Source organism: Dunckerocampus dactyliophorus, chromosome 4 (assembly GCF_027744805.1).
Source record: "Dunckerocampus dactyliophorus isolate RoL2022-P2 chromosome 4, RoL_Ddac_1.1, whole genome shotgun sequence".
Classification (NCBI taxonomy): Eukaryota; Metazoa; Chordata; class Actinopteri; order Syngnathiformes; family Syngnathidae; genus Dunckerocampus; species Dunckerocampus dactyliophorus.
In genome coordinates this window covers 7,732,977-7,757,978 of record NC_072822.1, presented here as the reverse complement: position 1 = coordinate 7,757,978, position 25,002 = coordinate 7,732,977, and the positions used below count along the sequence as shown (strand labels likewise).

Below are 25,002 nucleotides of genomic sequence, written 5' to 3'. Positions count from 1 at the left end.
ATGAAACAATTGACACCCTGGCAAGACAAGTGCCTGCAGACTGAACAGGTGAAGAAGCACAACACTTCATCTTAAGATTTGCTCCCCTGGATTGGCTGGACTCATGGCTTCGTATGCTCTGAAGTGCTCCAAATACTTAATGTTCTCTAATTTAGCTGCTCAGAATAATAACTTAACAGCTTGGTAGGTTTGTAAAATTTTATTATTTGGGCAAATCTGTACATGGAGGCCCTCGGTGTGTTCACATACATAGACGTCATGTTTGGGAGGGGGGGGGACTGACACTGAAGACAAGACAAAGGCTGGCCTGCTTTTACTCAAAACTGGACAGGAAGTTCAGAACTATCTGCTTCAGTTTAGCATCGGATGCCTCCGAGATCTTGCCGTCAGCCCTGAAAGACAAGTTTATTTCAAATGTGATCAAGTGTGCAGGAACTAGCAATGTTGAATGAGAGCTTACTTGATTGCAGCGAGCAGGTCTTGATGCTGGCTGAGGATGTGCTGCAGGAAAGCCTTCTCAAACTTTGTGATCTTGCTGGGCTCCATTTTGTCCAGGTGACCCCTGACCCCGGCATAGATGACAGTTACCTGCTCTTCGATGGCCATGGGAGCTGAAAGGAGGGAACGAGAAGACAGGGTTTGGTTCCGCCAACTAAACATGTACATTTATGTGTATTTGTTTTGATTCTCTGTACACACACACACACACACACACACCCCATTTAAAGGCTAATTGCATTAAACGTGACTAAACTGATCGTGATTAAGCTCCCTCTATAGAATGTTGCAGTGAATAAAGCACGGGGACCCACAGAAGTGTTGTAAAAACTTCACCCTAAATATTCCACCTAACTTGTTGGAAACACTAAATATGCATTATTTTCAACAAAATCAGTGGTTCCTATGACTGAAACATTTAAAAATAACAAAAATGTATGTTATATCTTAAGTTGCATATTGTTTATATTCAAATATTACACTTGTAAAAAGGGGCACTCTTTAGCACCCAAGGCTAAAGAGTGTAAGTTCATTCAATTAGCCAACACTCACAGTACTGCCCCTGCTTGAGCAGCTCAGTGAGCCTGACACCCCTGTTGAGGAGCTGCTGGGTGGCGGCGTCCAAATCGGAACCGAACTGAGCAAAAGCGGCCACCTCACGGTACTGAGCCAGCTCCAGCTTCATGGTACCAGCCACCTACAAGGTTAAAAATAAATAAATACATTATACTTGTAGATCAGTGATCCAAATGTAAATGAAAGCAACCCTGCGACTCACCTGCTTCATGGCTCTGGTCTGGGCAGCAGAACCCACTCTGGACACAGACAGACCCACATTGATGGCAGGACGGATACCCTTGTAGAACAGCTCAGTCTCCAAGAAGATCTACATCAGTGAACAAAGTTCATTTAAAGGACTAGTGGACATCCTTGACAAAAGACAAGTGGTGGGACAAACCTGTCCGTCTGTGATGGAGATAACGTTGGTGGGGATGTAGGCAGAGACATCGCCGGCCTGGGTCTCGATGACCGGGAGAGCCGTGAGGGAGCCGCCTCCGAAGTTGTCGTTCATCTTGGCGGCCCTCTCCAGCAGACGCGAGTGCAGGTAGAAGACGTCGCCGGGGTACGCCTCACGACCGGGAGGACGACGCAGCAGCAGTGACATCTGACGGTAGGCAACGGCCTGACAAGACACAGCACTTGAGTGATGTTCTGACAGGAAGCAGACCCTTTTGAGTAATCAGTGTCCAACCTGCTTGGACAGATCGTCATAGATGATGAGGGCATGCTTGCCGTTGTCCCTAAAGTACTCGCCCATGGAGCAGCCCGAGTATGGGGCCAGGTACTGCAGGGGGGCGGCGTCGGAGGCGGTGGCCGAGACCACAATGGTGTACTTCATGGCATCAGCGTCCGTCAGCCTCTTGACCAGCTGAGCCACGGTGGACCTCTTCTGTCCGATGGCCACATAGATGCAGTACAGCTTCTTCTTCTCGTCGGTGCCCTCGTTGAAGCGCTTCTGGTTGATGATGGTGTCGATGGCAATGGCGGTTTTGCTGCAGGAGGGGAAGTAATCATGTTTTTCCTGTCTTTGGTAAGGTGCAATTTGCTGGCTAAAGAAGTAGTCAGCTTTGACTTAAAGCAATGAAGATCATTTGGTGTACCAATTGGCATCAACCAGCAGAGATTGACGCAGTCAACCAGTGTGCTGGCTAAAGAAGCATACGGTCAGCTACAAAGTACTTGGCAGCAACAAGCAGAGAGCCAGTATCAGCACGTTTGCTAGCTTAAGGAGTTCTTTCAGCTGCTCTGAACGCAAAAAAACCAAACAAACACAAAAACACTCCACTCAGCTGGTTTGCTGGCTAAAGAAATGGTGGTTAGTGACATTTTGAAGCATCAGAAAAGACTAGGGCTACAACTAATGATTATTTTAATAAGCAATTAATCGGTCGATTATTCGATGATTGGAAAAATATATTGATTTCCGCCTCTTTATTCAGAAATACTGTAGACTTAAACTGACAGAGCAAATAAGTGCACAAACACCAGGTTGCCACTTGAATATGCTGTTTGAATAATGTTAAATAGTAAAAAAAATGTTTAAATGTTTGTCAAATAGCTTCAGTAAAACAATAAATGTACGCAAAAATACAATCATGATATTTTCTCAGTCGATTAAACTGAAGCGTGTTTCAGTGGATGGAGTAATCAGTTATGGACCAGATGAATATGAAGCAAACACCTACATTTGGTGGCTGGGTCTGCAACATATCAGAAAAGAGGCAAAAATGCTCATCACTCTTTTCCAAAGTCAAAGCTGATGTGTGAATATCTTGTCTTGGATAAAACAATAGATCGAACGGGTCTACTTTCACGGATGACTATGGAAATGTACAAATATTCACATTTGAGGCTGAAATCGGAGGATATTTACATATTTAAAAAATGATTAATCAATTCCCAAAAGAGTTGTTGATTAATTGGGTAATCAATTAATTGTTGCAGCTCTAGAAAAGAATGAGTAATACCGCGTAGTTTGTTGGATGAAGAAGTGCAGCCAGCTAACTGGGCAAACTGGAGTGCACCACTAGGCACCAACCAGTAGAGGGTGCACCTTACTCAATACAGTACTACAAAAGGAGTTGCTGGCTACATTTTCAAACAGATCAGATATGTTAACATAACAGTCTCAAATATCCTGCAGGCTGAAAAACAATGCAGTCCACCATGTCGACACCAATAAATGCAGAATGTACAACTCAACTAATCTGCTGGCTAAACAAGTGGGGGTCAGCCATATTTTAAAAGCAACAGACAAATTTGAGCATACCACTTGGCACCGGCTGCTGTTGAACAGTCTCAACTACAGCAGCTTGTTGGCTAAGGAAAGAGAGTTGGCTTGGTCTAACAGCAATGAAGGCAACCTGTCCAGCAGCAGAGGGAGGCTCCCTCTGTGGGCTGTCTAAAGAAGCGGTGGTTACCTACATTTTGAACAGGCAAATTGAAGTAATGCTAATTTGGTGGCTAAAGTAGTGCAAAAAAGGGAGTGTACCAATGGGCACCAACAAGCAGAGAATGCACCGGTTTCAATCTATGACAGCTAATACTGTATTGGAAGAGAATTTTAAACAATCTCAGTTGTAACCTAAACCAGTGGTGTCCATAGTGCGGCCCGGGGGCCATTTGAGGACTGCGGCTGTGATTTTCTATCAGCCCGCAGCAGTCTAAAAATGTAATAAAAAAAAAAAAAAAAAAGGAGCAAACATGGGAAAATTCTATCAAATGTCAAAATATTAAAGAGAAGAGCTGTAATCTAGCAAGGAAAAAAATCCATAATTTCACAAGCATAAAGTAATATGAGGAAAAATGTCATTTTAGTAGCATGATGGTGGAATATTAAAGAATTTTTTTTTTTTTTAAAGACAAAAACAATGACTAAAGTTGTCATTTTTGGAAACTTAGGTTGGGGAAAATTTATAACATAGGAATAAAGTCAAAATATTACAAGAAAATATATACAAGAAGAAAGTTGAAATGTTTGGAAAATTATACAAAAAAGCAGAAATTTGACCAGACTAAAGTCAAAATATGAGAAAAAAGCTGCAATTTTATGAGAATAACCTTGTAAAATGAGGAAAATCATCATTTTAGTAACAATGTTGAAATAAAGAAAAATACATTGTTTGAAAAGATAAAGTTATAATTACGAGAAGAAAATTTACAAGAGGAAGGCCGAAATGGGGGGGGAAAAAAACCCCCAGCAGAAATGCAAAAAACAGCTGTCGTTTTACGGGAATAAATTTAAAATATTAAGAAAAAATGTCATAATCGAATGAAGAACAAAAGTCACAATTTTACAAGAATAAAATTGTATTATGAAAAAAATGTCATTTTGAGTATCATTTCACCTACATTACACAAGTGAAATGCAGTTTTTTTTCTTTCTAGCTTGTTAGCATATCTCTATGTGTCTGTCTACAAAATATCAGTGGCCCTTGCATCCTTTCACTTTTCACTATGTGGCCCTCGCTTGTTTGGACAGTTTGGACACCCCTGACCTAAACGATATGACGGTTACTCACCCAGTCTGCCTGTCACCAATGATGAGCTCTCGCTGGCCTCTGCCAATGGGCACCAGACTGTCCACAGCCTTGATGCCAGTCTGCATGGGCTCCCTCACAGAGATACGAGGGATGATACCAGGGGCCTTCAGACCTACACGCCTACGTGTCTTAGATCCCAGAGGACCCTATGGAGAAGAGGGGAGGAAAAAATAAAAATAAGACTACAATTTAGTGATTAATCCCACATTTTGTTCCAAGAAGTTAGGTACTTTACTGACTTTTCCATCAATGGCGTTTCCCAGAGCATCCACCACACGGCCAAGCAGCTCTTCGCCGACAGGGACGTCCACGATGGCGCCGGTCCTCTTGACAATGTCACCTTCTTTGATCAGCTTGTCGTTACCGAACACGACAACACCAACGTTGTCGGGCTCCAAGTTCAGAGACATACCCTGGGGGGTGACGACAACCACAACAATATTAAATCAATTCTTTCACGGTTTGAGTGTGGCTTTCAAAATATGATTCCAAACCTACCTTGAGGCCAGAGGAGAACTCCACCATCTCTTCAGCCTGGACGTTCCTCAGTCCGTACACCCTGGCAATACCATCACCGATTGACAGCACGCGTCCCGTCTCCTCCAAGTCAGCGGAGGTATCTGCTCCCATGATCTTCTCCTCCAGGATAGAGGACACCTCTGCTGTGCCTTTGAAAGACAACATCAGGCACATGCTGAGCCACAATAAAAATAAAACCTTACAAGGCATAACTTCAATAGATAGTTGTCACAAGATCTTGCAAGATTAAACGTGACAAGAGTTCTCATTCAGGAAAAAAAACTGCCTGATGGGCACCAGGTTTGGGACAATAATCATTTAATTTCACAATAAATGAAAATGAACTCAATTTTGCCGGCCTCAATATATTGCCATGTCCATGTGTCCGTTTTCGTCGCCTGCCTCCAAACAGGCAGGAAGAGGGTTCACTCTGTGCACTGGTTTCAACACCTTGGGGTGTTTGTTCAATAGAACAATGGCATGAACGGAGTGAGTCCTTCTGTCAGGTCTCTTTGCCTCAGCAGGTGGAGGCGGGGCCGTTAACATACACAGAGTGCAGAGGAGTCTGACAGTAAAAATTATATTCGTAGATTGCAATATATTGTCGTTTTTTAAATTTTCTTAAAAGTAATGTTAAAATCTCAGCTCATTCTCGTAGACCCTTTTGTGAACCGAGGGTCTCGTGACACCCATAATAGATTGTGTAACCTATAGAATAAAACTAACTTTGTATTGTTGTAGCTCACAATCCAAGATAGCTAATAAAGTAATTCCAAAAGGGAGGGAACAATGATCTTCAATTGCAAAGTTGAAATACATTATATTTTCTGGTCGCATTAGTAGACTTTACCAGTTTTCTGCAGCCATGGTCTGTGTGTGTGGAGGTGGTTGACCCCAATGCAGGCAGCTGGCAGAGTCTTTGACACCTAGATTCAATGAATTACATTCAATTGCAAATAAGCATATAGCGAATAATGCTGCAACTACAATTCTTAAGAGCATGCATTCTAAATGAGGAAGGAGGGGCGACGCCTTGCAGCACTGTCAGCTCCTGTCGAGCTTTCTGACCTTCAAAGCGTGGCTGAATGGGTAGCTAGCTAGAGCTATTAGCTTGCGTGCTAGCATTACCATTGACTCCACAGCCGCAATCACAAGGACAACGTCAACAAACTTAAGCTTGTCCCTACTTCACAATTACAAACCTAACACTTACTGAAATAGATGCGAGCTGTATTTTGGAGTATTTACGACTACGAATTAAACTATCTTGGGGCCTGCTGGCGTTGACATTAATCCGGCGTTACCCTTCACACACAGATTCAATGCATATTTTAAAATTAAGCAGCTGGAGAGTTCAACTTTTTGTTGAATACTTACGAGTCCAGCCCTTCTAGGCAGGGTTCTGGCCAACGCTGCTGCAACTCGCACAGAAAGCATTTTGTCTGCTTGCTAACGAACTGTCCTCCACCGTTAGCGGCTTCGACCTGGCTGAGGGAGAATGTAATGGCTGAATGAACGCTTCTTCTATTTATCTGGAAGCTGCTGCCCAATTTGGAGGTCTTTCCAACACTGCCCCCTGTCGCCATGGAGGTAGTATTGCAAGCGACGTCTGCAAGGTCACCGCTCCACAGATATTGTTTAGCCTTAATTTGAAATTGTATGAAATATTCTCAATTACAGGGCTCAATAGATACAGTCAACGGAAACAGGAAAAAATAAGCAAAAAAACCCCCAAATCTGGCTAAAGTAAAAAAGAAATAATAAATAATACATTACCATTGTTGCAGTTTACTAGTTATTAGTACCAGTTAAGTAAATGTACAGGTCTACCAACTACTCAAATAAAAGTATAAAATGTAGTCAAGAGTAAGTTAGTAGTTAGCTTGTAAGGAGGGTCTCCTCCGGTCTACAGTAGCTACAGCTGAGGTTACATTCTCGGACCCCCAGCGTATGGTGAAGCACAGCGATTAATGGATGCACCCATAAAAAGCCCTAAAAATGTTTTTTTAGATATTCTAAACCAGAGGGGTCCAAAGTACGGAGAGTAGGCCATTTGTTGCTCATTTGTTGCCTTAAAAACATGTACTCTTGTTATATACTATGAGGTCGTTAAAAACAACAAAGCACTCCTCTCATACAGGGCAGTGATTCCCAGCCTTTACAGAGCTTAGGCACATATTTTACTTAAAAAAAAATATGAAGTGTGCCATGACTTATTCTGTTGTATCAGTGTTTCTCTTACATTAATTTATTTGTGGTGGCCCGCCACTAATAAGTTTGAGAGACCACGAATGGTTTTGGCGCTACCTATAGGTGGCAGTATGCATTGTAACTCTGCTCCGAATTGAAAGACAGGAAATGTTTTTTGTATTATGCATTTAGTCGTAATCAAATACAAGTAGTCACAATTTACGTGTTTACTTGTTATGCCTGTCACTATATGTCACTGGCATAGATAGATGAACAAAGATACGTTATTTGTAGTAAATAAATCATTTTTGTACCATGTAAGTGAAATTGGATCATTTCCTGCAGCACACCCGAAAATCTCTCACAGCACACTTATGTGCAGGGCTTGAAATCACTCAGGATAGACGACCTTGGACTACCGTAAACATATTGCTTCGTCCAAATGCTTCAAACACAGAAATGATCCAAAACCAAAAATACCAAAAAACAAATGTAAGAGTAAAATGCTGCAAATTTAAAATTCTGCAATCACATAAACACTGCTAATTCTGTGAACATGCACCATTTCTCTTATGCAGTTTTTTTTAGGTTTGTGTGTGTTTCTGTCATTTGCAGCATTTTGAATTTACAGTTGTTTTTGAGCCTGCATTTTTAATTTGCAGCATTTTCCCGTTGCATTTATTTAATGGTGTTCGTGCGTTTTTGGTTTTGGATCATTGTGAGTAGGAATGGTTGTTTGCATATTTGTGCCCTGTGATTGACTAGTGACCAGTCCAGGGTGTACCAGACGTGAGGTGGGATAGGCTCCAGATCATTCGTGAACCTAATGAGGACAAGCAGTATCGAAAATGGATGCATGCGTGCACAGGGGCCGTGCAGCGACGAAACAGCGCCCCCTTAGCTAGATCGGCGAAATGACATGTCTGCCTTTGTCAGTCAGTCAGACAGTCGCTTGGCTTTGCTTTGACCGTGTGCAGTTAGTCAGCCAGCCGCCTGAATGTAGATCCGCATGGGCTACTATCACGCCAATCACTATCACGCCAATCGTAAGATAAGGATCCCAGGATGGTGTTAGTGCATGTCGGATACCTGGTTCTCCCCGTATTCGGCTCAGTAAGAAACAGAGGTAGGTTGTAGCGTGTTCATTTGTTGCCCTGTGTATCTTAATATGCACTGCAGCTGTCGGCTAGCTAGCCAGCTAGCTACAACTTAGCTAGCTGGCTAGCTACTCGTTTCCACTCAAAATTCTCACTAAAGTCAACGCAACTCGATGTAGTTCCGAATTGTTTAGTTTGCAGATGACTGTAAACCACCGAATGATGTGTTTTGGCGGCTGTATTTGAGGCTAATTAACATACAAATACCGCCACTACGGATACGCTAACTGGCTCTGGCTACATCCTGAAGGGGAATCAATTCTCACAAAGGATTCCGCACGGCACCGGTTGTGCGGTTGCTAATCACATTCCTGCACATGACTCATTCTCTTGTTAAATCTGTTTTCGACCAATTGTAGTATCGTGACAATGCACATCTTATTTTTTAGACACTGTGGTGTGTTTGCACCGTAAAAATACCGCAAAATAGACGTATCCTTTCCAGCCAGTCAGCTTATCTGTGCCTGGATGATGTCATTTGAAGATCATCTGCTTTCACCACCGCTATTTCATTAATAATTATACCTGCCAAAGTGCTAATCGATACATACGATACGATTGACTCCCACCCTAATCTTTATTTGACAAATTAAATCACATTTGCTGCAAATTGGCAGTTAGCGTTGCACACACAGACGCGAGTAAGCGGCTGAAAAACACGCGTGAAGCTCCAGTGTAACATTAATTTGACAACAGTGGCATCAGTGATTTTTCATTGTGCTTTTATTTCTGTTCTTATTTCCCTGTTTCATAGTATGGAGGCTGGCTCTACATTCTGCATTTATCAGATCTTTGTCGTCCCCCCATTGTGTAGCTAATGATCATCTGCTGCTGTGTGGTGTGGCGTGGCCTCTGCCTGTTCTCTGCATTTAGCTGTATTGTGAACCCCTTCTTCATTTCCTCTTTCCATCAGAAGACGACATTGGTATTAAAAAAACAAAGCACCCCAATCCTCCTCCTCCCTCTCTCTTTCCTCCTCCTCCCCACTCAAGATGTATTCCAACCATGTCAAGCAGTCTAAAAAAAAACATAGCTAACATCTTAGAGCACCTTTTTTGTCTTTGATTTCTGTCAGATTTGCTGTAGTAGCACCCTGAGTGGACATTTAGCTTCCTTTTTTTTAATTGAATGTCATTGTGTACCTTCCCATCCAGTCTTTGATATAGACACAACATGCTGTAAATTCCTGTAAAGTGGATACATTTTTGCATGATCTAAAAAAAAAAAAAAAAGCAGCTGCGCTTGCATTGTTGAACACCAGAATTCGGCTCATCCTCCTCCTTCACTCAAGGTGCAGTGTACATTTCATTGAAACAAATTAAGGCTGCGTTCACGCTTGTGGCTTGGTACTCTGGTCAGCAAAAAAGGATACTTGGTGCACACTTTGATGTGGTTCGCCTAGCGTTCACACTGGTGTTTTTGTCATGGGATCAAAGGCTGTGTAGTAAAGTTTTGGATTTGATTGGAAAGCTTTCATGAAACAAAAATGCTGTCTGCTAGATTGACTATATAGGTTATTTGTATATTCTGCTATATTTACCAACATAGAGTTCACCAAAAGCTTCCAAAATGTACTTTTAAAGAGTGCTGAGGGAGAAACGGCACTTCCGACACGTTTCCTCTTACATATTTGTCATTTCTGCATTCTAGGTCCGTCACATTTGAGCTCAGGTGAACCCGAACCGCACCAGAGTTCACTTGCAAGCGGACCCAGACCCATCTCTGGAGCGGTTCAGGTCCACTTGTTTGTGTCCGGACGATCGCGTTCTCAGTTACCAAACAAACTGCACTAGCAGAGCAAATGCACCAGAGTTTTGTTTCAGCCGAACCAAAGACGACAAGCGTGAGCGCACCCTTAAAAGCATGCCGTCAAAATACGCTGAAAAGTGAAAGGTACGCTGCACGCGACAACCTGCCATAACCGTCTCCATTTTTGTGTAGTCCTTTTGTACCCCCCCTCCCACTTTTTGCAAACAAATTGAGCTTTGAATCACACTGAATTGTTAGGGCTGCTCGCCCCCCCTCCCTCCACTCTCTCTTTTTTTTTGTATAACAAAATACATAAACCAAGCAGGCAAAACACGCTCACTGGTGGTTCATCACTTTCCCCCTCACTAACAAAGAGGCCAAAATGCTATCCATTTCACAGGGATGCCTATATTTTCCTGCACTGCTAAAAAGAGATCCTCTATTAGTCAATAACGTCTTATTGTTTGGTTGTGGTCTCTCTTTACCTTTTTTATGTTCTGGTAATAGTACTTTCAATGCATGGTCACATTTTATGATTCATATTTTTTTGTTTTGTTTTTCTATACATTGACCTGTGAAAATCCAATGTAATCTTTCTGTAGTAAAGATGTTACCCTGCTGTACTTGAATCATGTGCTGTAGCTCATTGGATGCTGCTTTTGTTCCTTTTTTTAACCCTATACGGAGCATGGTGGGCCTTGCCTTCAGTCTATGTTGTTTATTTTGTGTTGCATGGATTTGATACTATTACTAGAAAGCCAACAAGAGAGATTTAAAGGGAAAAAAAACACCAATTACTAATTTTCAATAAAGAATATAGTGTTTTTCCTAACCTTCAGTGTGCTTCTTGCTGATTTCCATTTATTGTCCTCCTTCTACTCCCCCCCCCTCCACCCCCGCCCAACCTCCTCTCCTGCTGTGACAAAAGATAGATGATTTTCCACGCTTCCTTCCATCACAGGGCCCCACACGAATCTATCTGCTTTCATTCGTGGTGGTCGTCACCTCCCCCCCACCTTCGAGATGTTTGAAAAAAAATGTGCTGCTCGTGCTACCAGCCTAAACTTGACCTTTTGACCGACTGTAACAAGGTCATTTCCTGTCTGCCGCCTGGCTGCAGTTATGAGCTCTGACCCTTTATGATGTGTTTCAAAATATACAATTTTTTTCCACCCTAAATGTTAAATACATTGAAAAACGTCACTCCATCGCCTCATAGGGCTAAGCAATCCTTTAGTCTTTATGTTTTTGCCACACAAAACTTACTGAAACCATATGTGATGTGTTTAAAAAAAAAAAAAGGCGCTGATGCACAAGAAAGCCTGCAGAGTCTCGACTGTCTGCATACACCGCTTGCCAAATAGTTGTGGCTGGGATTAGTTTATATATTTAAAAAATATATTTCCACTAACTGTGAGTGTTTGAGAGAGAGAGAGCAAATCATTGTATATGCTCATAATATACAGGACATGTTTAAAAAGAAGCAAAATATGGTGGAACCTTTTTTGTCCTGATTTTTGTGAATTCATCTGTTCCAGACACAAACTGTGGTCGTCAGGCGATGTTTTAATTAGCATTTGATCATTTTTAACTGTCATACAAGTGGGGGAAAAAGGAAGTTAAACTACCGTTTATAACCAGCCATGAGATTCCCTTTTACCAATATTGCGTGCAGACTGTTGAATTACTGTAGCTCTTTTGCAGCCTAGACAGTGATGCATGTACCTAACGACTGTGTGACTTATTAGCATAGGCCACCAAGCTGATGCTCTGTACATTACATGCACTAGCAGTGGATTATCATTATCTTAATGTTATTGTTGCCATATTGTACTAAGTAGCCAGGACAACCGTTTTTGTTACCCTTCACAAAAAAGGCCAAATGAAAAGCAAAGCATTGTCGTTAACGTACAAATTGCACAACCTTTAGCGTATATGAATGTTAAAGGTTCCACTGTAGTTCTATGCGTCATCCGCTCCGGTTCCAAGAACGGGAAGGGATTCCGAAATGACTGATTTCCGTGCAGCTTGTGGTAACCATCATTGTCCCACCCCCACAGAAGTGTTTGTCACCGTAGGTAAGAGGTAGGGCTTCATTAACATGCTATGTCCCTCACACACACACACACACACACACAGTGACACCACATTTCACCCACAAATAATTCCAACTCATTTTTTGCTCTTGGCGTACCTGACATGTTCTGCTTCTCCCCCCTCCCTCCACTCCGACCCCTCCCCCCAGGATCCCAATTCACCCGGCAACAGCAGCAGCAGCACAGCCATGCTACCTCTTGCCGCCACTTCCAGCTAGGCCCCCAGGCCACGCTGCCCATGGACTTCCCCATGCCCCACCCGGGCCAGCCTCAGTCAGGCATCAACCCCCACCTGGCCCCGCCCGGCCACCAGCACGGACCCCCGCTACACCACCCGCCCCTCAACCCCATGCCCGCCCCCCAATTCCAGGATATCCCCGCCCCTCCCTTCCTACCTCAGGCATTACACCAGCAATACCTCCTCCAGCAGCAGATCCTTGAGGCTCAGCACCGACACATCCTGCCACCCAACAGGTAACCCCACCTGCGCTCTACAACCATGCAAACAAATGACATTAAATTGTGCATACTTGAGTATATTCTGTATCCATGTGTATTTGATTTTTATGTCTGCCTTTATTTGCCTCAGCAGACGTACCCCAGAGAGAGTTCCTCACCAGCCCCACAGACTGCGCCCAGGCTACGAGTTCGCCCCACCTCTGCACGTCCCCCCTCAGCCGGTGGTGCAGCAGCCACGCTACCTGGCTGAGGGCACTGATTGGTAAGAAAAATAAGTGCTGGCTTAGAGACCTTTCCTTTTAACAGCCCACATGCCTGCTGTTTTTCTTTGACTTCCACAAAAGCTGATTACCATGAATTATGTCCAATTAAAACAACATGGTTGCAGCTGAGTTTTATTCAAGGAAATGAGGATTAAAAAGGCAGCAAACGGCGCTCACCTCATGACGCTTGTAACATAAATGGGTATTAATGAGTTTTCCAAGGTTTCAGCATTAAAGACATAAAACAATAGCAGCAATATTTGTGCTTCAAGTTGCTGGTGTTTTTCAAATTTACTATATAAAAAAAAAAAGTACTATTCCAAAGAGGTCAGCACTTTTTACCTCTATAAACACCACGCAGTGTGAAAGCATATCAAGTGATGCATAATGTGGTAACGGACGGGATGCTTCACATACCTGTGGAAGCAAGTTAGGTTGCAACGTTGCAGACAAATCATACCCGGGGTGTTTATTTACCTAAACTGCAAAGAGGACTCATACAGCAATGTCTCGTTTATTGCGGCTTTGGTTCCACACCCGACCTGTTGAATGAATTTCCGCAATATATGAGTCAATGTTAGTAAATTGAATATTTTGGTAGTTAGAGCTTAGAAATTAGAGCTTAGAAACCTGTCTGACTTCCCAAATACGGGTTCTAACAGTATTAGAGCCCTGTAGACATGAAATAGCACCCCAATAGTCACTTCTATACGATTATTCTTGTTTACATTACATGGCTCAGGCTATGGGATCACTGCAGGGACATAACAAATGGCTGGTGCTAGCATAGCAAGCTAACTAGTTAGCCTCTCCCAATTTACTTATTCAAAATTTAAGTGTTTCAAACGGAGTGGGGAAGGAGGACAAAGGAGACAAAAATTTACCATTTCCACACAAAATGTGAGGAGAACACTTTTTTTCACTTGATCTCAGCCATGGCATGTCGGCTCGTCCCTGCTAGCTCAATAGTCAGTCCCCATGCAGTGTGAAAGGTAGCGTAACCTACTCTCATGTCTCATAACATTACTGATATCTAGTGACCGCAATACTACATATAACTTGTCTTTCAATATTTTTTTAATAATAGGCCACAGTCAACCACGAAACAGCAATCATTTCTTATTATTTGAAAAAAAAACGTGATATAGTGAGGGAGCAATATTTGAACCGCGACATAGCGAGGGATTACTGTATATAACAACTTTTTAGGCTTTAACGATGATTGGGAGTGCATGAGAAAGTGGAAATTGTAGATCTCTTTGAAGTATATTGCACAACACAGCAGCAACAGAACCATTGTTGTAATAGCAGTAAGGATCAAACTGCTCAGCCATCATTAATACTAGGGCGTCACAAGATCTCGTCAGATTAAAACTTGACAAGATTTATCGTTCAGAAAAAAATGTCTTGTGGGCGCCAATTAACCACATAATAAATGAAAATGAGCTTGGGAATTTTGCCAGCCTTAATATATTGCCATGTGCACGCGTGTCTGTTTTCCTTGTTTCCCACCTCTAAACAGGCAGTAAGAGAGTTCACTGCATTGGTCTCAGCACCTTGGCTCGTTTGTTCCATAGAACAACGGCATGAATGGAGTGAGCCCTTATGCCGGTCATACAGTCTCTTTGTCTCGGTGGGTGGAGGCAGGGCCACTAGCATACATACAGGCCTGGTTTCGCATTCAGGGCATAAATAAAACCAGGACTAAAGTAATCTGGTTTTAATTAATCCACATGAATCCAGTTGCTTTGTGACATGTCATTTAACTTCAGATTAACTAATTCCAGACTACAGAGTCTGAGACTAACGTAATCAAGGACAACTCCGATCATGTTTTGTAAGACGAATCAGATCACATGGGGCAAAAGTGAGTAAAGTTGAGTGAGTAAAGTAAATTGTCTATCAAAGAGACGGAGAGAGACATGAAGCAGCAGCAATATGTCCATGTTCTTTCTAACAATGTCCCTGTTAACTTTGTGCCTTTTGTAAATTAAAATACTAACAATAAAATAACAACTCAACCAACATTTATTAAGCAATCAACCATCTCTTCTCTTCATCATTTTCAAAATGGTACATTAAATGTAATACTTACAGCAGAAAGGCCATCACTTGTGTATCACTTGACACATTTGTTTCTGAAAAGTGCTTCAAAGCAAAGGTGTCTCTAAGTGTGTCCAGTTTTTTCCTTGGCTACTTCAGCCATGCTCAAGTTAAACCTGCCTCTGGCCAAGTTGAATTTAAATCTTGATCTAGACCTGGATTACCGCTAGTCTCCCTTGAAGAAAGGAGATTATTTAAGTCAAGAGTAGGACAAGATACTATTTTAATCCATGTTTTAGGAAGCCATTTCAGTAAATCCTGGTTTACAATGTGATTTAGTCTAGCAACTAGGGCTTAATCCCTCTACGGGAAACCAGGTCACAGAGTGCAGAAGAGTGTGTGACGTAGTAGAAATTAAATGAGTACATTGCAATATATTTTTTTTCGTTGTTGTTTTCGTAAAAGTTATGTTAAAACCTCATCTTGGCGAGCAGCCCCAATCTCGTGTATCATCTCGTCTCGAGAATTGAGTATATCGGTGAAACCCCTAATTAATACCGCAGATGAGTTCATTGTAAACAACAGTAAGGCAAGTGTAACATGCATGAGTTTCACACAAACAGCCAAGCAGTGCAGCCAACATTTCCAAGTGCATTCAGAGGTAGATAATGCTACTGGATGCTGACCACTCACGATTCTGATGCTGCCATCTTAAATCTGCAATTAAGATTGGGTACAGCTGTTAATGCTAATGTTTTTTGACCCGGCGGTAATTTGACACCTCGGTGGTTATTTGCATTTGTAGACAATGCACCCAGCAACAAATAGTGGAGTACTATATCACCTTTATAAAAAATTACAACTATTTTCCAGCAGCATGGCAGCACACAACCCTTGCTAATGGCCTCAATGCAAGCAGACTGTAACGTTAAAAATGGCAAAAAAAAGAGTCCTGGTATAAGACACTCCACAAACTACTACAAATGCATTTAGCTACAAATTTTTATTGTAACATCATAATATGTCACTTTACAGCAAATGACACTGAATTATATTTTGAATGAAATATCAGTCAGTAGCAAACGTGTGGTTGTTTTTTTGTCTGTGCAGGGATCTAAGTGTGGACGCAGGACTCCCCCCACACCAATACCACATCCACCCACTGCCACAGCACTATCAGCACTACCTGACCTCTCCCAGGATGCACCACTTCCCCAGGAACAACACCTCAACACAAGTGGTGAGCCAAAAATCATATTGGGTCTGTATTATATTGGGTGAACCCTCGAGCGGCACTCGTATGAGCCTCAACAATTCATCATCCAGACACCCGGTCCCCCCTCTGCGCTTCTGTTTGTCTGACCCCCGGACTCTCTTTTTATCCATCCTTTCCCAGGTCGTACACGAGATCCGGAACTATCCGTACCCTCAGCTGCATCTGCTGGCGCTGCAGAGCCTCAACCCCTCCCGTCACGCATCGGCTGTAAGGGAGAGCTATGAGGTGGGTGACACTAATTGATTGGAATTCCTTGTTAGTTCTGTGTGGCGGGTTGCACATGGAAATACATCCGACACGCCTGAATGTGATGTCAAGACTACAGTTTTTCTATCTGCTGTCCAATGACATGCATATACAGTACTCTTTAAAAAAATAAAAAAATGAAATAAATTCGATTTTTGTGAAAAATGTATTATTATTTTGCAATCTGAATTTTTCCTGAACCTTATTTATCTTCAAATTAATTTTTGTGGTGGGTAAAAGTATAATCATGTTTTATATTTTTATATATATATATATATATAAATATTGTGTATATATATGTATATGTGTGTGTTTCCCTAAGGTTCTCTTTTCCATACTAAATAATGGAAATCAAATTTTCTATACAGTATAAATAAATCAGGAACATTATTACCATTATTGTTGATTAAATACATATTTAAACAATATTTCAAAACATGTAAAGAATCACTTCTTTATTGTATTTGTATTCATAAAACAAATATTTCTGTTTCATTTCTAGTTCAACAGCATTGAAATTTTACATAAAAAAAAGATGCAATAAATTGCGCCCTCTGCTGGTTGGTGCAAAATGGAGCAACTACACTATTTATAATGCCAATGCATATACTGCATGGACTGTATAACGTTTGTTCATTTTTCGTTTGTTCTTTTTTTTCCTCCTGTAGGAGCTTTTGCAGCTGGAGGACCGACTGGGCAGCGTAAACCGTGGAGCAGTCCAAACCACCATAGAGAGATTCACTTTTCCCCACAAGTACAAGAAGGTAAGGGTAAGGAAGTCAGGAAGTGATTTATTTATTTTCTTAATTGAGGGGGCAAAAGGGGGCAGCCACAAGAATTGGAAGTAGAGTTCAGAGGTCAAACTCATTTCCAGTAGCAGTACCAGATTTAAGTGAGACGACAAGTCTGCAGATTGCATGATCTCACACTAAGGGATGAGTCACACTGGAGTGAATTTTAATAAGCACGTCTCGTGAACGTGACCTAAATACTTGGAGAGAAGACTGGCACATCATTTGGCTCACACAAAATTTAGGCTTTTCCATCGTTTCCCCCCCTTCTTCAAAAGGCCAATCAGTACAGCTTTTCTTCTAGAAATAGAAGTAGCACATAACGCATATTATCAAAAGTGTGTGTCTGTGTGTGGTGCAGAGGATCCCCCAGGACCTGAAGATGTGCCTGGATGACGAGGAGCTAGACACGGATGAGAAGTGCACCATTTGTCTGTCCATGTTGGAGGATGGCGAAGATGTCAGGTACAAGAGCACTCTTCCGTGTAATTTGTTTTGGGGAATTTTACTTGACTTACTTACAGTATGTGACTGGTGCTTTCGGAGAGACGTGATGGAATGTCCCATTTGACCTCCCAGCAGACCTCTACAATGCTGTGACACTATCGTGTGACCAAGCTTTATGTATTAGGTCGTTGAGGTTTTGGATGTCACTACTGGCCGTTTCTAACGTCATATATTCAATGGACACTTTATTAAGTACGCCTGTAGATAGATAGGTAGATACTTAATTGAAGAGAAATTCACAGTACTGTAGAATGTAAGTAAGATCTGGCTGGAAAATGTTGCCTTTACTTTGAGTGCAAAGGTGAGTTAAGTGCTGTATAATGAAACCAAAATAAAGTAAAACTACTCGCTTGATAATGCTTGATGGATACCTAATTGTGATCAGGGATGTTTGCACAGCTATAGTGTCATCTAGTGGTGTTGTATAGCTACTGCTTAATGTGTGTTGTACAGTGTGAGAATATTTGTAAATTTACCCTTAATTTTTTTTTATTTTACAAGATAAAAAATACTAATGTCTGAAAATTAAGTTGCAATTTTGTGTGAAAAACTACAAAAAGGTAAGTATTATGACTTTATTGTCATAATTGTATGACTTTTTATACATAAGGACGATTGTCATAAAATTAGATATTTTTCTTCATAACATTGCAACTACTTTTTTTCATGTTTGAGTTTGTCCTTGTAATATAAATGACACTCTCGTAAGATGATCATGTTGTTAAATTGGGATTTCTTTCCTCATTACTTTAATAATGTTATGAGAATTATAGTTCTGAAAATAATACAAGAACATTTTTAATATTTGAAAATATTCTGACTTTAGTTGAAATTTTTAATCTCCATTTTTTTAAGATTATGACATAATTGTAAAAAAAAAATACTCATATTACAATTTCTGACTATTTCAATTTGGATTTTTTTCCTTGTTCTATTATGACTTTGTTCTTGTAACATATTTTTGAGTGAGCTCATTTATTTTCTTATTACCTTTTTCTCGAAAAAAGTTTTTTTCGTTTGTATTCTAATAAGAGTAGGACTATTTGCCGTAACATTGACTTAAACCTTCTTTTTTTGTAATATTACAACTTTAAAGTAGAAAAAAGTTATGCTATTATGAGAATAAATTATGAGAATAAAAAAAAACATACAAGAAAAAAAATCTGATTATTACAAGAAAATAAAAAAACATTTGGAATGGAGCACTATTTGGGGGAAACGTGGGATTGTGGGGCCTTCGCTTATTAACCAAAGTGTCTCCTCTTTAGGAGATTACCCTGCATGCACCTCTTCCACCAGGCGTGTGTGGACCAATGGTTGGCCACCAGCAGGAAGTGCCCCATATGCAGAGTGGACATTGAAACCCAGCTCAACCCTGACAGTTGACACCCACAGCCTCACATCCCACAATCCTCCACTATCTCCTCCTTGTGACAGGGAGGGGGCATGGTAGGATCAACAAAGCACACACCTACACACACACACACACACGCACGCACGCACGCACACACACACACGCAGGCAGGGATGGGGATCACTCAATTTAAGACTGGCTGACTAAGTGGATGTAAAAGAAAGGCAAAAGTAGACATGATGCTGCACATGTGTACAGAACATGACACAAAACCATTAGCATGAGGTTGTTTGGTGTGTGTCCTGATCCAGTATTTACCAGAGTAACAGTGTTGTGTAGCAATGGAGAGACCATGTTCGTGGGCGGCTATAGCGCTGATCTAAACCTTTCACAGCCGACTTTTGTGTAAAAAGGCCAAAAATAATGACAATTGAAAACAAACCCTCCCCCCCCTCTCTCTCTTTCTCGCTCTCTCTCTGTGTTGTGGTTTTCTTTTGGATTTAGACGCCATCGATGCTAATGCGGCTAACTGCAGGCATGGCTTCCAGTGATGTGTGTTGTGTCGTAGCGGGAGGGGAGGGGTTGCCCTCGCTAGATTACACCAACGGGTGTACATCTGTGTGTGCGTGCCAGGCTTTTTGGACTGTGTTGTCAACGTGGAGCAAGTAGAAGCAGGGACCTGTCTAGTGTGCATGTCACCCACTCATCCACAGGAGGAGAGTGGCAGGTGGTCCACCAAACCTAATCCTCCTCCTTTACACACACACACACACACACACTCACTCACACCAAAGTTGCCCTTAGACACTGACCTCTGACCTGAGCCTTGTCTAACAGCAACGCCGCCATCTTGCCTCGCTCGCCACAGGCATGAGTGACATTTCTCAGAACCTTATTGCCTAACAAACAAGCACATTTATTATCATTACTATTATTTTACAGTGATTCTCCTTTCCCATTTCAGTACAGGGGGTAAAACCCCCCACAAACTATTTCGCCTGCCTGTGTTTGAATGTGTGCGTTAGCCCCGCCCCCTCCTGTCCTTCCTTGTGTGTGTGATGTCGTGAAGGAGGGTGAAAGGGATAAGAAGCCATCCATTTAACAACAACAAACAACCAAACAATTGTTCGTAATGTTGTCTTTTCATATGTTTGTATGCCATTATTATTATTTTTTAAATTCACATGCCAATTATTTGGGACATGGTACTAATAACACACGCTGTCACCGTGAAGATAAAGAGCTGCAATGCTGCAAAAAAGCATATTTATATATTTGTCATGTAGCTTGTGTTCATGTAAATGCACTATAATATGGAGTTGCCTGTTTTTTTTTTTATTTAATTTAATTTTTTTTGTTTGGTTTGGTGGTGTGTGTGTGTGTGTGGCTTCTTCTTGTCTTCAGAGTTTTGCTGTTTTGGTTCGATTCCAAGTATTTTCATGCTTTCTTGTGTGTGTTATTTACCAAGGAGTGTTAGAGCCACACTGAAAAGAAGGTGAACAAATCTTGATAGAAAAAGTAGTAAAGTTCCAAAAATAAAACAGTAATATTATGTGGGAAAGAGCGGAGGGCGGGGGTTCTGCGAGAATAAAGTTATAATATCATACAAATTATGAGAATAAAGTTTTACATATTATGAGAAAAATATGTAAAATTATGAGATTATGATGATTTTTTTTTTTTATTTCCGAGCAAAAAAGACCCCGCATTTTAGTACAATTAAGTCATAATTTTGGGCAATGAAGTCCTAATATTACCTGAATAAAGTTGTAATATTACAAGATTTAAAGAATATTTAAATATTATGAGAATAAATAATTTGGGGATAAAGAATTTGTCATTTTATGCTTTTTTTTTGGAACATCACAGCTTTATTCTTGTAAACATTTTTATTGTTAATGGTGGGATTTTTTCCCTCCAAATTAAGCATTTATTCTCATAATTGTCTGACTTTCTGGTAAAATGATGAATTTACTGTCATACCATTCTGATTTTATTCCCTCTCATAATATTACAACTACTCCCAAAATTGTGATTTGAGCCTCATACAATTCTGTTAACATTACAGGTTCATTCTTGTAAAATGACAGCTTTATTCTGGTAATATTTGGAAATATTTTCTCTCACCAAATGTGACTTCATTTTTGTGTCTCAAACATTTTTACCTTGCAGTTTTCCGTGCAAAATTAAGACTACAATCTTGAAACATTTCAACTGTATTCTCATAAAATTACACGTTTGTCTTTGTGATATTACGACTTTATTCTGGCAAAATGACGACTTTATTGTTGCAACATTTCAACTCAAGTATCGTATTGTGTTGTTTTTTTTTCTTTTCACTGTGTGCCAAACATTCCTTGGTCGTTATTGAATGGTAAACTTAACCGTGTTGCATTATTCTTTTCCCTCTCATGTGAGACCTCCATCCAAAAACAAAACAAAAAAATGTGCTGAAATAATGGAGGTTCTGCTAGTTCACATAGAATGCTGTGATTTTAAAGATGCCTTAAGTATTTAACAATCATTATTTATTACTAACTGTAGCTAGCTAGCTATTGTGGTGGAATATTTAATGTCTCTATCTCATAACTTTGCAATTTAATCGATATATTTATTTAAAATAAGACAAAATATTACAAAAAAAACAATACCTCATTATGCATTGGTCGGTGGGGATGCATCTGCATGCCGTCTGTCTGTGTGTGTGCGTGTGCGTGCGTGTGTGTGTGTGTGTGTGTTTTTTCTTCTGCAAAGAGGAAATTAGTTGACTGGGTGTGTGTGTCTCCCAGTCCAATTTGAAGCCAGCATGGTGCTGTTGATGGAGATGACATTCCCTTTAGTTTCACTTGCTTTGATCGGAGCCTGTCTTTGTCTTAGTAACTGCTCCACAAATAGCTCGCTTGTTTTTTTTGTTTTTTTTTGCCATACGATGCTGCTTTCACCTCCCATAATCAATCATTTCCATCATATCTTGGATCTCTGCTTATTCTTCCTTTAGAGGCCACATTGTTGTTGAGCTGTGTTGCTGATGTATTGCTGGCTATTTGCTTTGTGAACGTAGGGGGATGTATCTTACTTAACATTGCTAACTTGAGCCATTGATCTTATTGAGCAAACTGTGGTGATACCAATATAAATGGAGTTGTGGATATAATAAGCTAACTTTTGCGTGTGCTTTTCCTTTCAATACTAATCCTGCAAATAATTCTTTTAAAACAAGGGACAATTGGAATTGACTGAAGCTGGCTTTACTATTTATTATTATTATTATTATTATTATTATTATTATTGTTTGTTTATAATTTTTATTATTATTTTTGTGCTCTCACTGGCCTTATACCCACCCTGCGCCCGCCACAGTGTACCCCGTTTGCTCCAGAGCCAACTGGACCGTAGCCATAGTATTAACTCAAGCTGATGAACCGGAATGAACAGTAGAAACTTTTAAAGCACAAGCTTTTTAAATGCATGTCCTTCTCAGGTTTTCCTATGTGTATGTGGGAGTAGCTCTGTTAGATGTGTTTAATATGATGCTGTACCTTCTTGAATATTTCTTTCTTTGCTGCTGAGAATACAAAAAAAACAAGAAAAAACAATGTTATTAACCTGCCAGTGAAAAAGGGAAGTGGCCATCTTTGTACAACAACACTGCTGTTTTGCTGTAACCGCGCAATGTTTTATGATCTTGAGTATTTTATAGAAAAGTAGAAGTATGTATCAATAATATGAAAGCAATAGCGAAATCATAATGAAGAATAACATGATCAGTGAATATTGTGGAGAAAAAAAAACCTTTAGATTCACTCTGGGTGGATTTTGTACTGTATTTATTACTAATGACAATGCAAAAAGTTGCATAGCTTAACCCAAACTGTTCTGTCTCTTTTTTATTTATTGTCTTGTATATGATCTTTTTGTATGTGTTTTTCAAATAAAATGCTTAAAATGCTAATGACAATGCAGTTTGTGTGGCTGTTTTTTTTGCGGCTTTTTAGGCATGTATGTTTACTTGCAAAGCACAAAGTATTCACTTGGTGTGCACTTTTTCAGTACATTGATGGTCATTTGTTCATTTGAACAAACTTGAGGTAATTTGACTTATGAAAATATATAAATGCACACAATCTAATAAAACTTGGTCTAAATATATCCACACATTCAAAAAACATGGCGTTTAAATAATGATGTGATAGGATGAAGTGATTTTTTTCTAATTATTTGGTTCAGGGTCCTTGCTGACACTTGGCACGAACTTACCAGAACACAAAGAAAGAACCTCTGCCAATCTCTATTCAGCCTGACTAAAAACTTCTTTTTGCAGCAGTTTTACACTGAACTTTGAGGGAGTTTGGAAAAAGGGTCCAGAAAAAACACATTTGTTGTTGAACTTTTTACTTATTTATTTATCTGTTGAGAAATGGGATATTTATTATTTTCATTTTGGGATTATTACTTACTAAATGAGAAATGTGCCAAGAATAAAAATATTTATTACTTGGGGAAAACATTTATTTAAAAAATCAGATTTTTGTTTTTTTTTCTTTTTGATAGAAATGTATAAATTACATAATTATATATATTACAATTTGGTGAGGATTTTTTTTCTCACTTTAAAAGGCATAAACGGATAAATATTTAAGAAACAGTTCATTTTTCAGTGACTAATGCGTAAATTAGGTAAATGTATGATTGACCTTGATGGAGATGAGTGTCACTCAAGTTCTAGTGATGCAAAAAAATACAAAATAAAACTCCAGGTCATAGGTCATAAAAGTACCTAGTACTTGGGATAGAGGACCCTCTCAGTGCGCCCGTCAGCCTTACCCGAGTCTAGCCACTTACCACACTGAAAGATTGTTGTGACTGAGTTGGCCGTGTTGGTTAACTCCACGCAGTTCAAGTACCAACCGCAGTTGGACCCACTATTGTCATGCTGGACTTTTACCCTGAGCAGCTCCCCGAGATCCAACATCTCCACCAGGAAGCGGTCTGTGTGGCCTCGTTCAAAGAGGTTGCGATACTTCTTGCGCAGGTGACGCCTCCCAGAGTCCCCGTTGACGCCGTAGACGGTGATGTAGACGTTGGCGTCAGTGCCGGCATCCTTGACGTCGCCTGTGATGACGATGATCTCGTACTTGACTGGCACCAGGTTCCGGACTTTGCTGGCGAAGCTCTCTATCGACTTGCAGCACTCAAATGTTTGGAACCGGTCCTTTTTGGCCGCCAGGGGCACTTGAGCATTGCAGTGGAAGAAATACCTAATGAGAGAGAGACAAGATTCACATGACTAAAAAAAATGACAGGCTTTGTGATACAGTTCCACTCCAAGACTGTAGGTGGCAGTAATGCACATTACATAGTGCTGGGTGTGCTGTGTCAATGCAACACTAGACGCCACTGCAAAAACATCCATCCATCCATTTTCTATGCCGCTTATCCTAATTAGTCGCAGGGGGTATGCTGGAGCCTATCCCAGCTGACTTCGGGCGAGAGGCGGGGTACACCCTGGACTGGTCGCCAGCCAATCACAGGGCACATATAGACAAACAACCATTTACACTCACATTCATACCTATGGACAATTTAGAGTCTCCAATTAATCTAGCGTGCATATTTTTGGAATGTGGGAGGAAGTACCCAGAGAAAACCAACACATGCACAGGGAGAACATGCAAACTCCACATAGAGATGTTCCAACAGAGATATAAAAACCCGCGATCTCTTGACCTTGAGGCCAACCTGCTAACCACC

At 40.7% G+C, this 25,002-nt stretch overlaps 3 protein-coding genes across 9 annotated transcripts in view; 1 reads left to right on the top strand and 2 right to left on the bottom strand.

Moving 5' to 3' along the window:
• Positions 1-184: 184 nt before the first annotated feature.
• On the bottom strand, positions 185-6,641 carry LOC129179699 (ATP synthase subunit alpha, mitochondrial-like). Its single transcript, XM_054773273.1, has 11 exons — positions 6,498-6,641; positions 5,971-6,046; positions 5,100-5,269; positions 4,841-5,014; positions 4,581-4,747; positions 1,751-2,051; positions 1,457-1,681; positions 1,277-1,384; positions 1,051-1,195; positions 461-611; positions 185-392 (listed from the first exon to the last, which is right to left on the bottom strand). The coding sequence occupies exons 1-11, from the start codon at positions 6,555-6,557 to the stop codon at positions 314-316; spliced, it is 1,656 nt and encodes a 551-aa protein (XP_054629248.1). The 5' UTR covers positions 6,558-6,641; the 3' UTR covers positions 185-313.
• Positions 6,642-8,262: 1,621 nt separating this feature from the next.
• On the top strand, positions 8,263-23,224 carry ark2cb (arkadia (RNF111) C-terminal like ring finger ubiquitin ligase 2Cb). Of its 6 annotated transcripts, XR_008569978.1 has the most exons (10): positions 8,287-8,436; positions 9,222-12,294; positions 12,462-12,786; positions 12,902-13,033; positions 16,188-16,317; positions 16,474-16,578; positions 17,268-17,363; positions 17,752-17,855; positions 19,166-19,346; positions 19,756-23,224. XR_008569978.1 is itself a non-coding variant. In XM_054772798.1 (9 exons), the coding sequence occupies exons 2-9, from the start codon at positions 12,225-12,227 to the stop codon at positions 19,281-19,283; spliced, it is 1,080 nt and encodes a 359-aa protein (XP_054628773.1). In that variant the 5' UTR covers positions 8,287-8,436; positions 9,282-12,224; the 3' UTR covers positions 19,284-23,223. The 6 variants fall into 6 exon arrangements, 5 of the variants coding, with proteins under 5 accessions (XP_054628776.1, XP_054628775.1, XP_054628773.1 ...); XM_054772798.1 differs by having other exon boundaries at positions 9,282-12,294; positions 19,166-23,223; XM_054772799.1 differs by having other exon boundaries at positions 12,905-13,033; positions 19,166-23,223.
• The window catches only part of loxhd1b (lipoxygenase homology PLAT domains 1b), a 40,317-nt gene continuing 34,114 nt past the window's right edge, over positions 18,800-25,002 (bottom strand). The window contains exon 22 of one of the 2 annotated variants that reach the window (XM_054772795.1): positions 18,800-24,509. In XM_054772795.1, coding sequence (XP_054628770.1) covers positions 24,029-24,509 — 481 coding nt within the window. In that variant the 3' untranslated portion in view covers positions 18,800-24,028. The remainder of the gene's footprint in view (positions 24,510-25,002) is intronic. The other variant, XM_054772796.1, reaches the window with a different exon arrangement.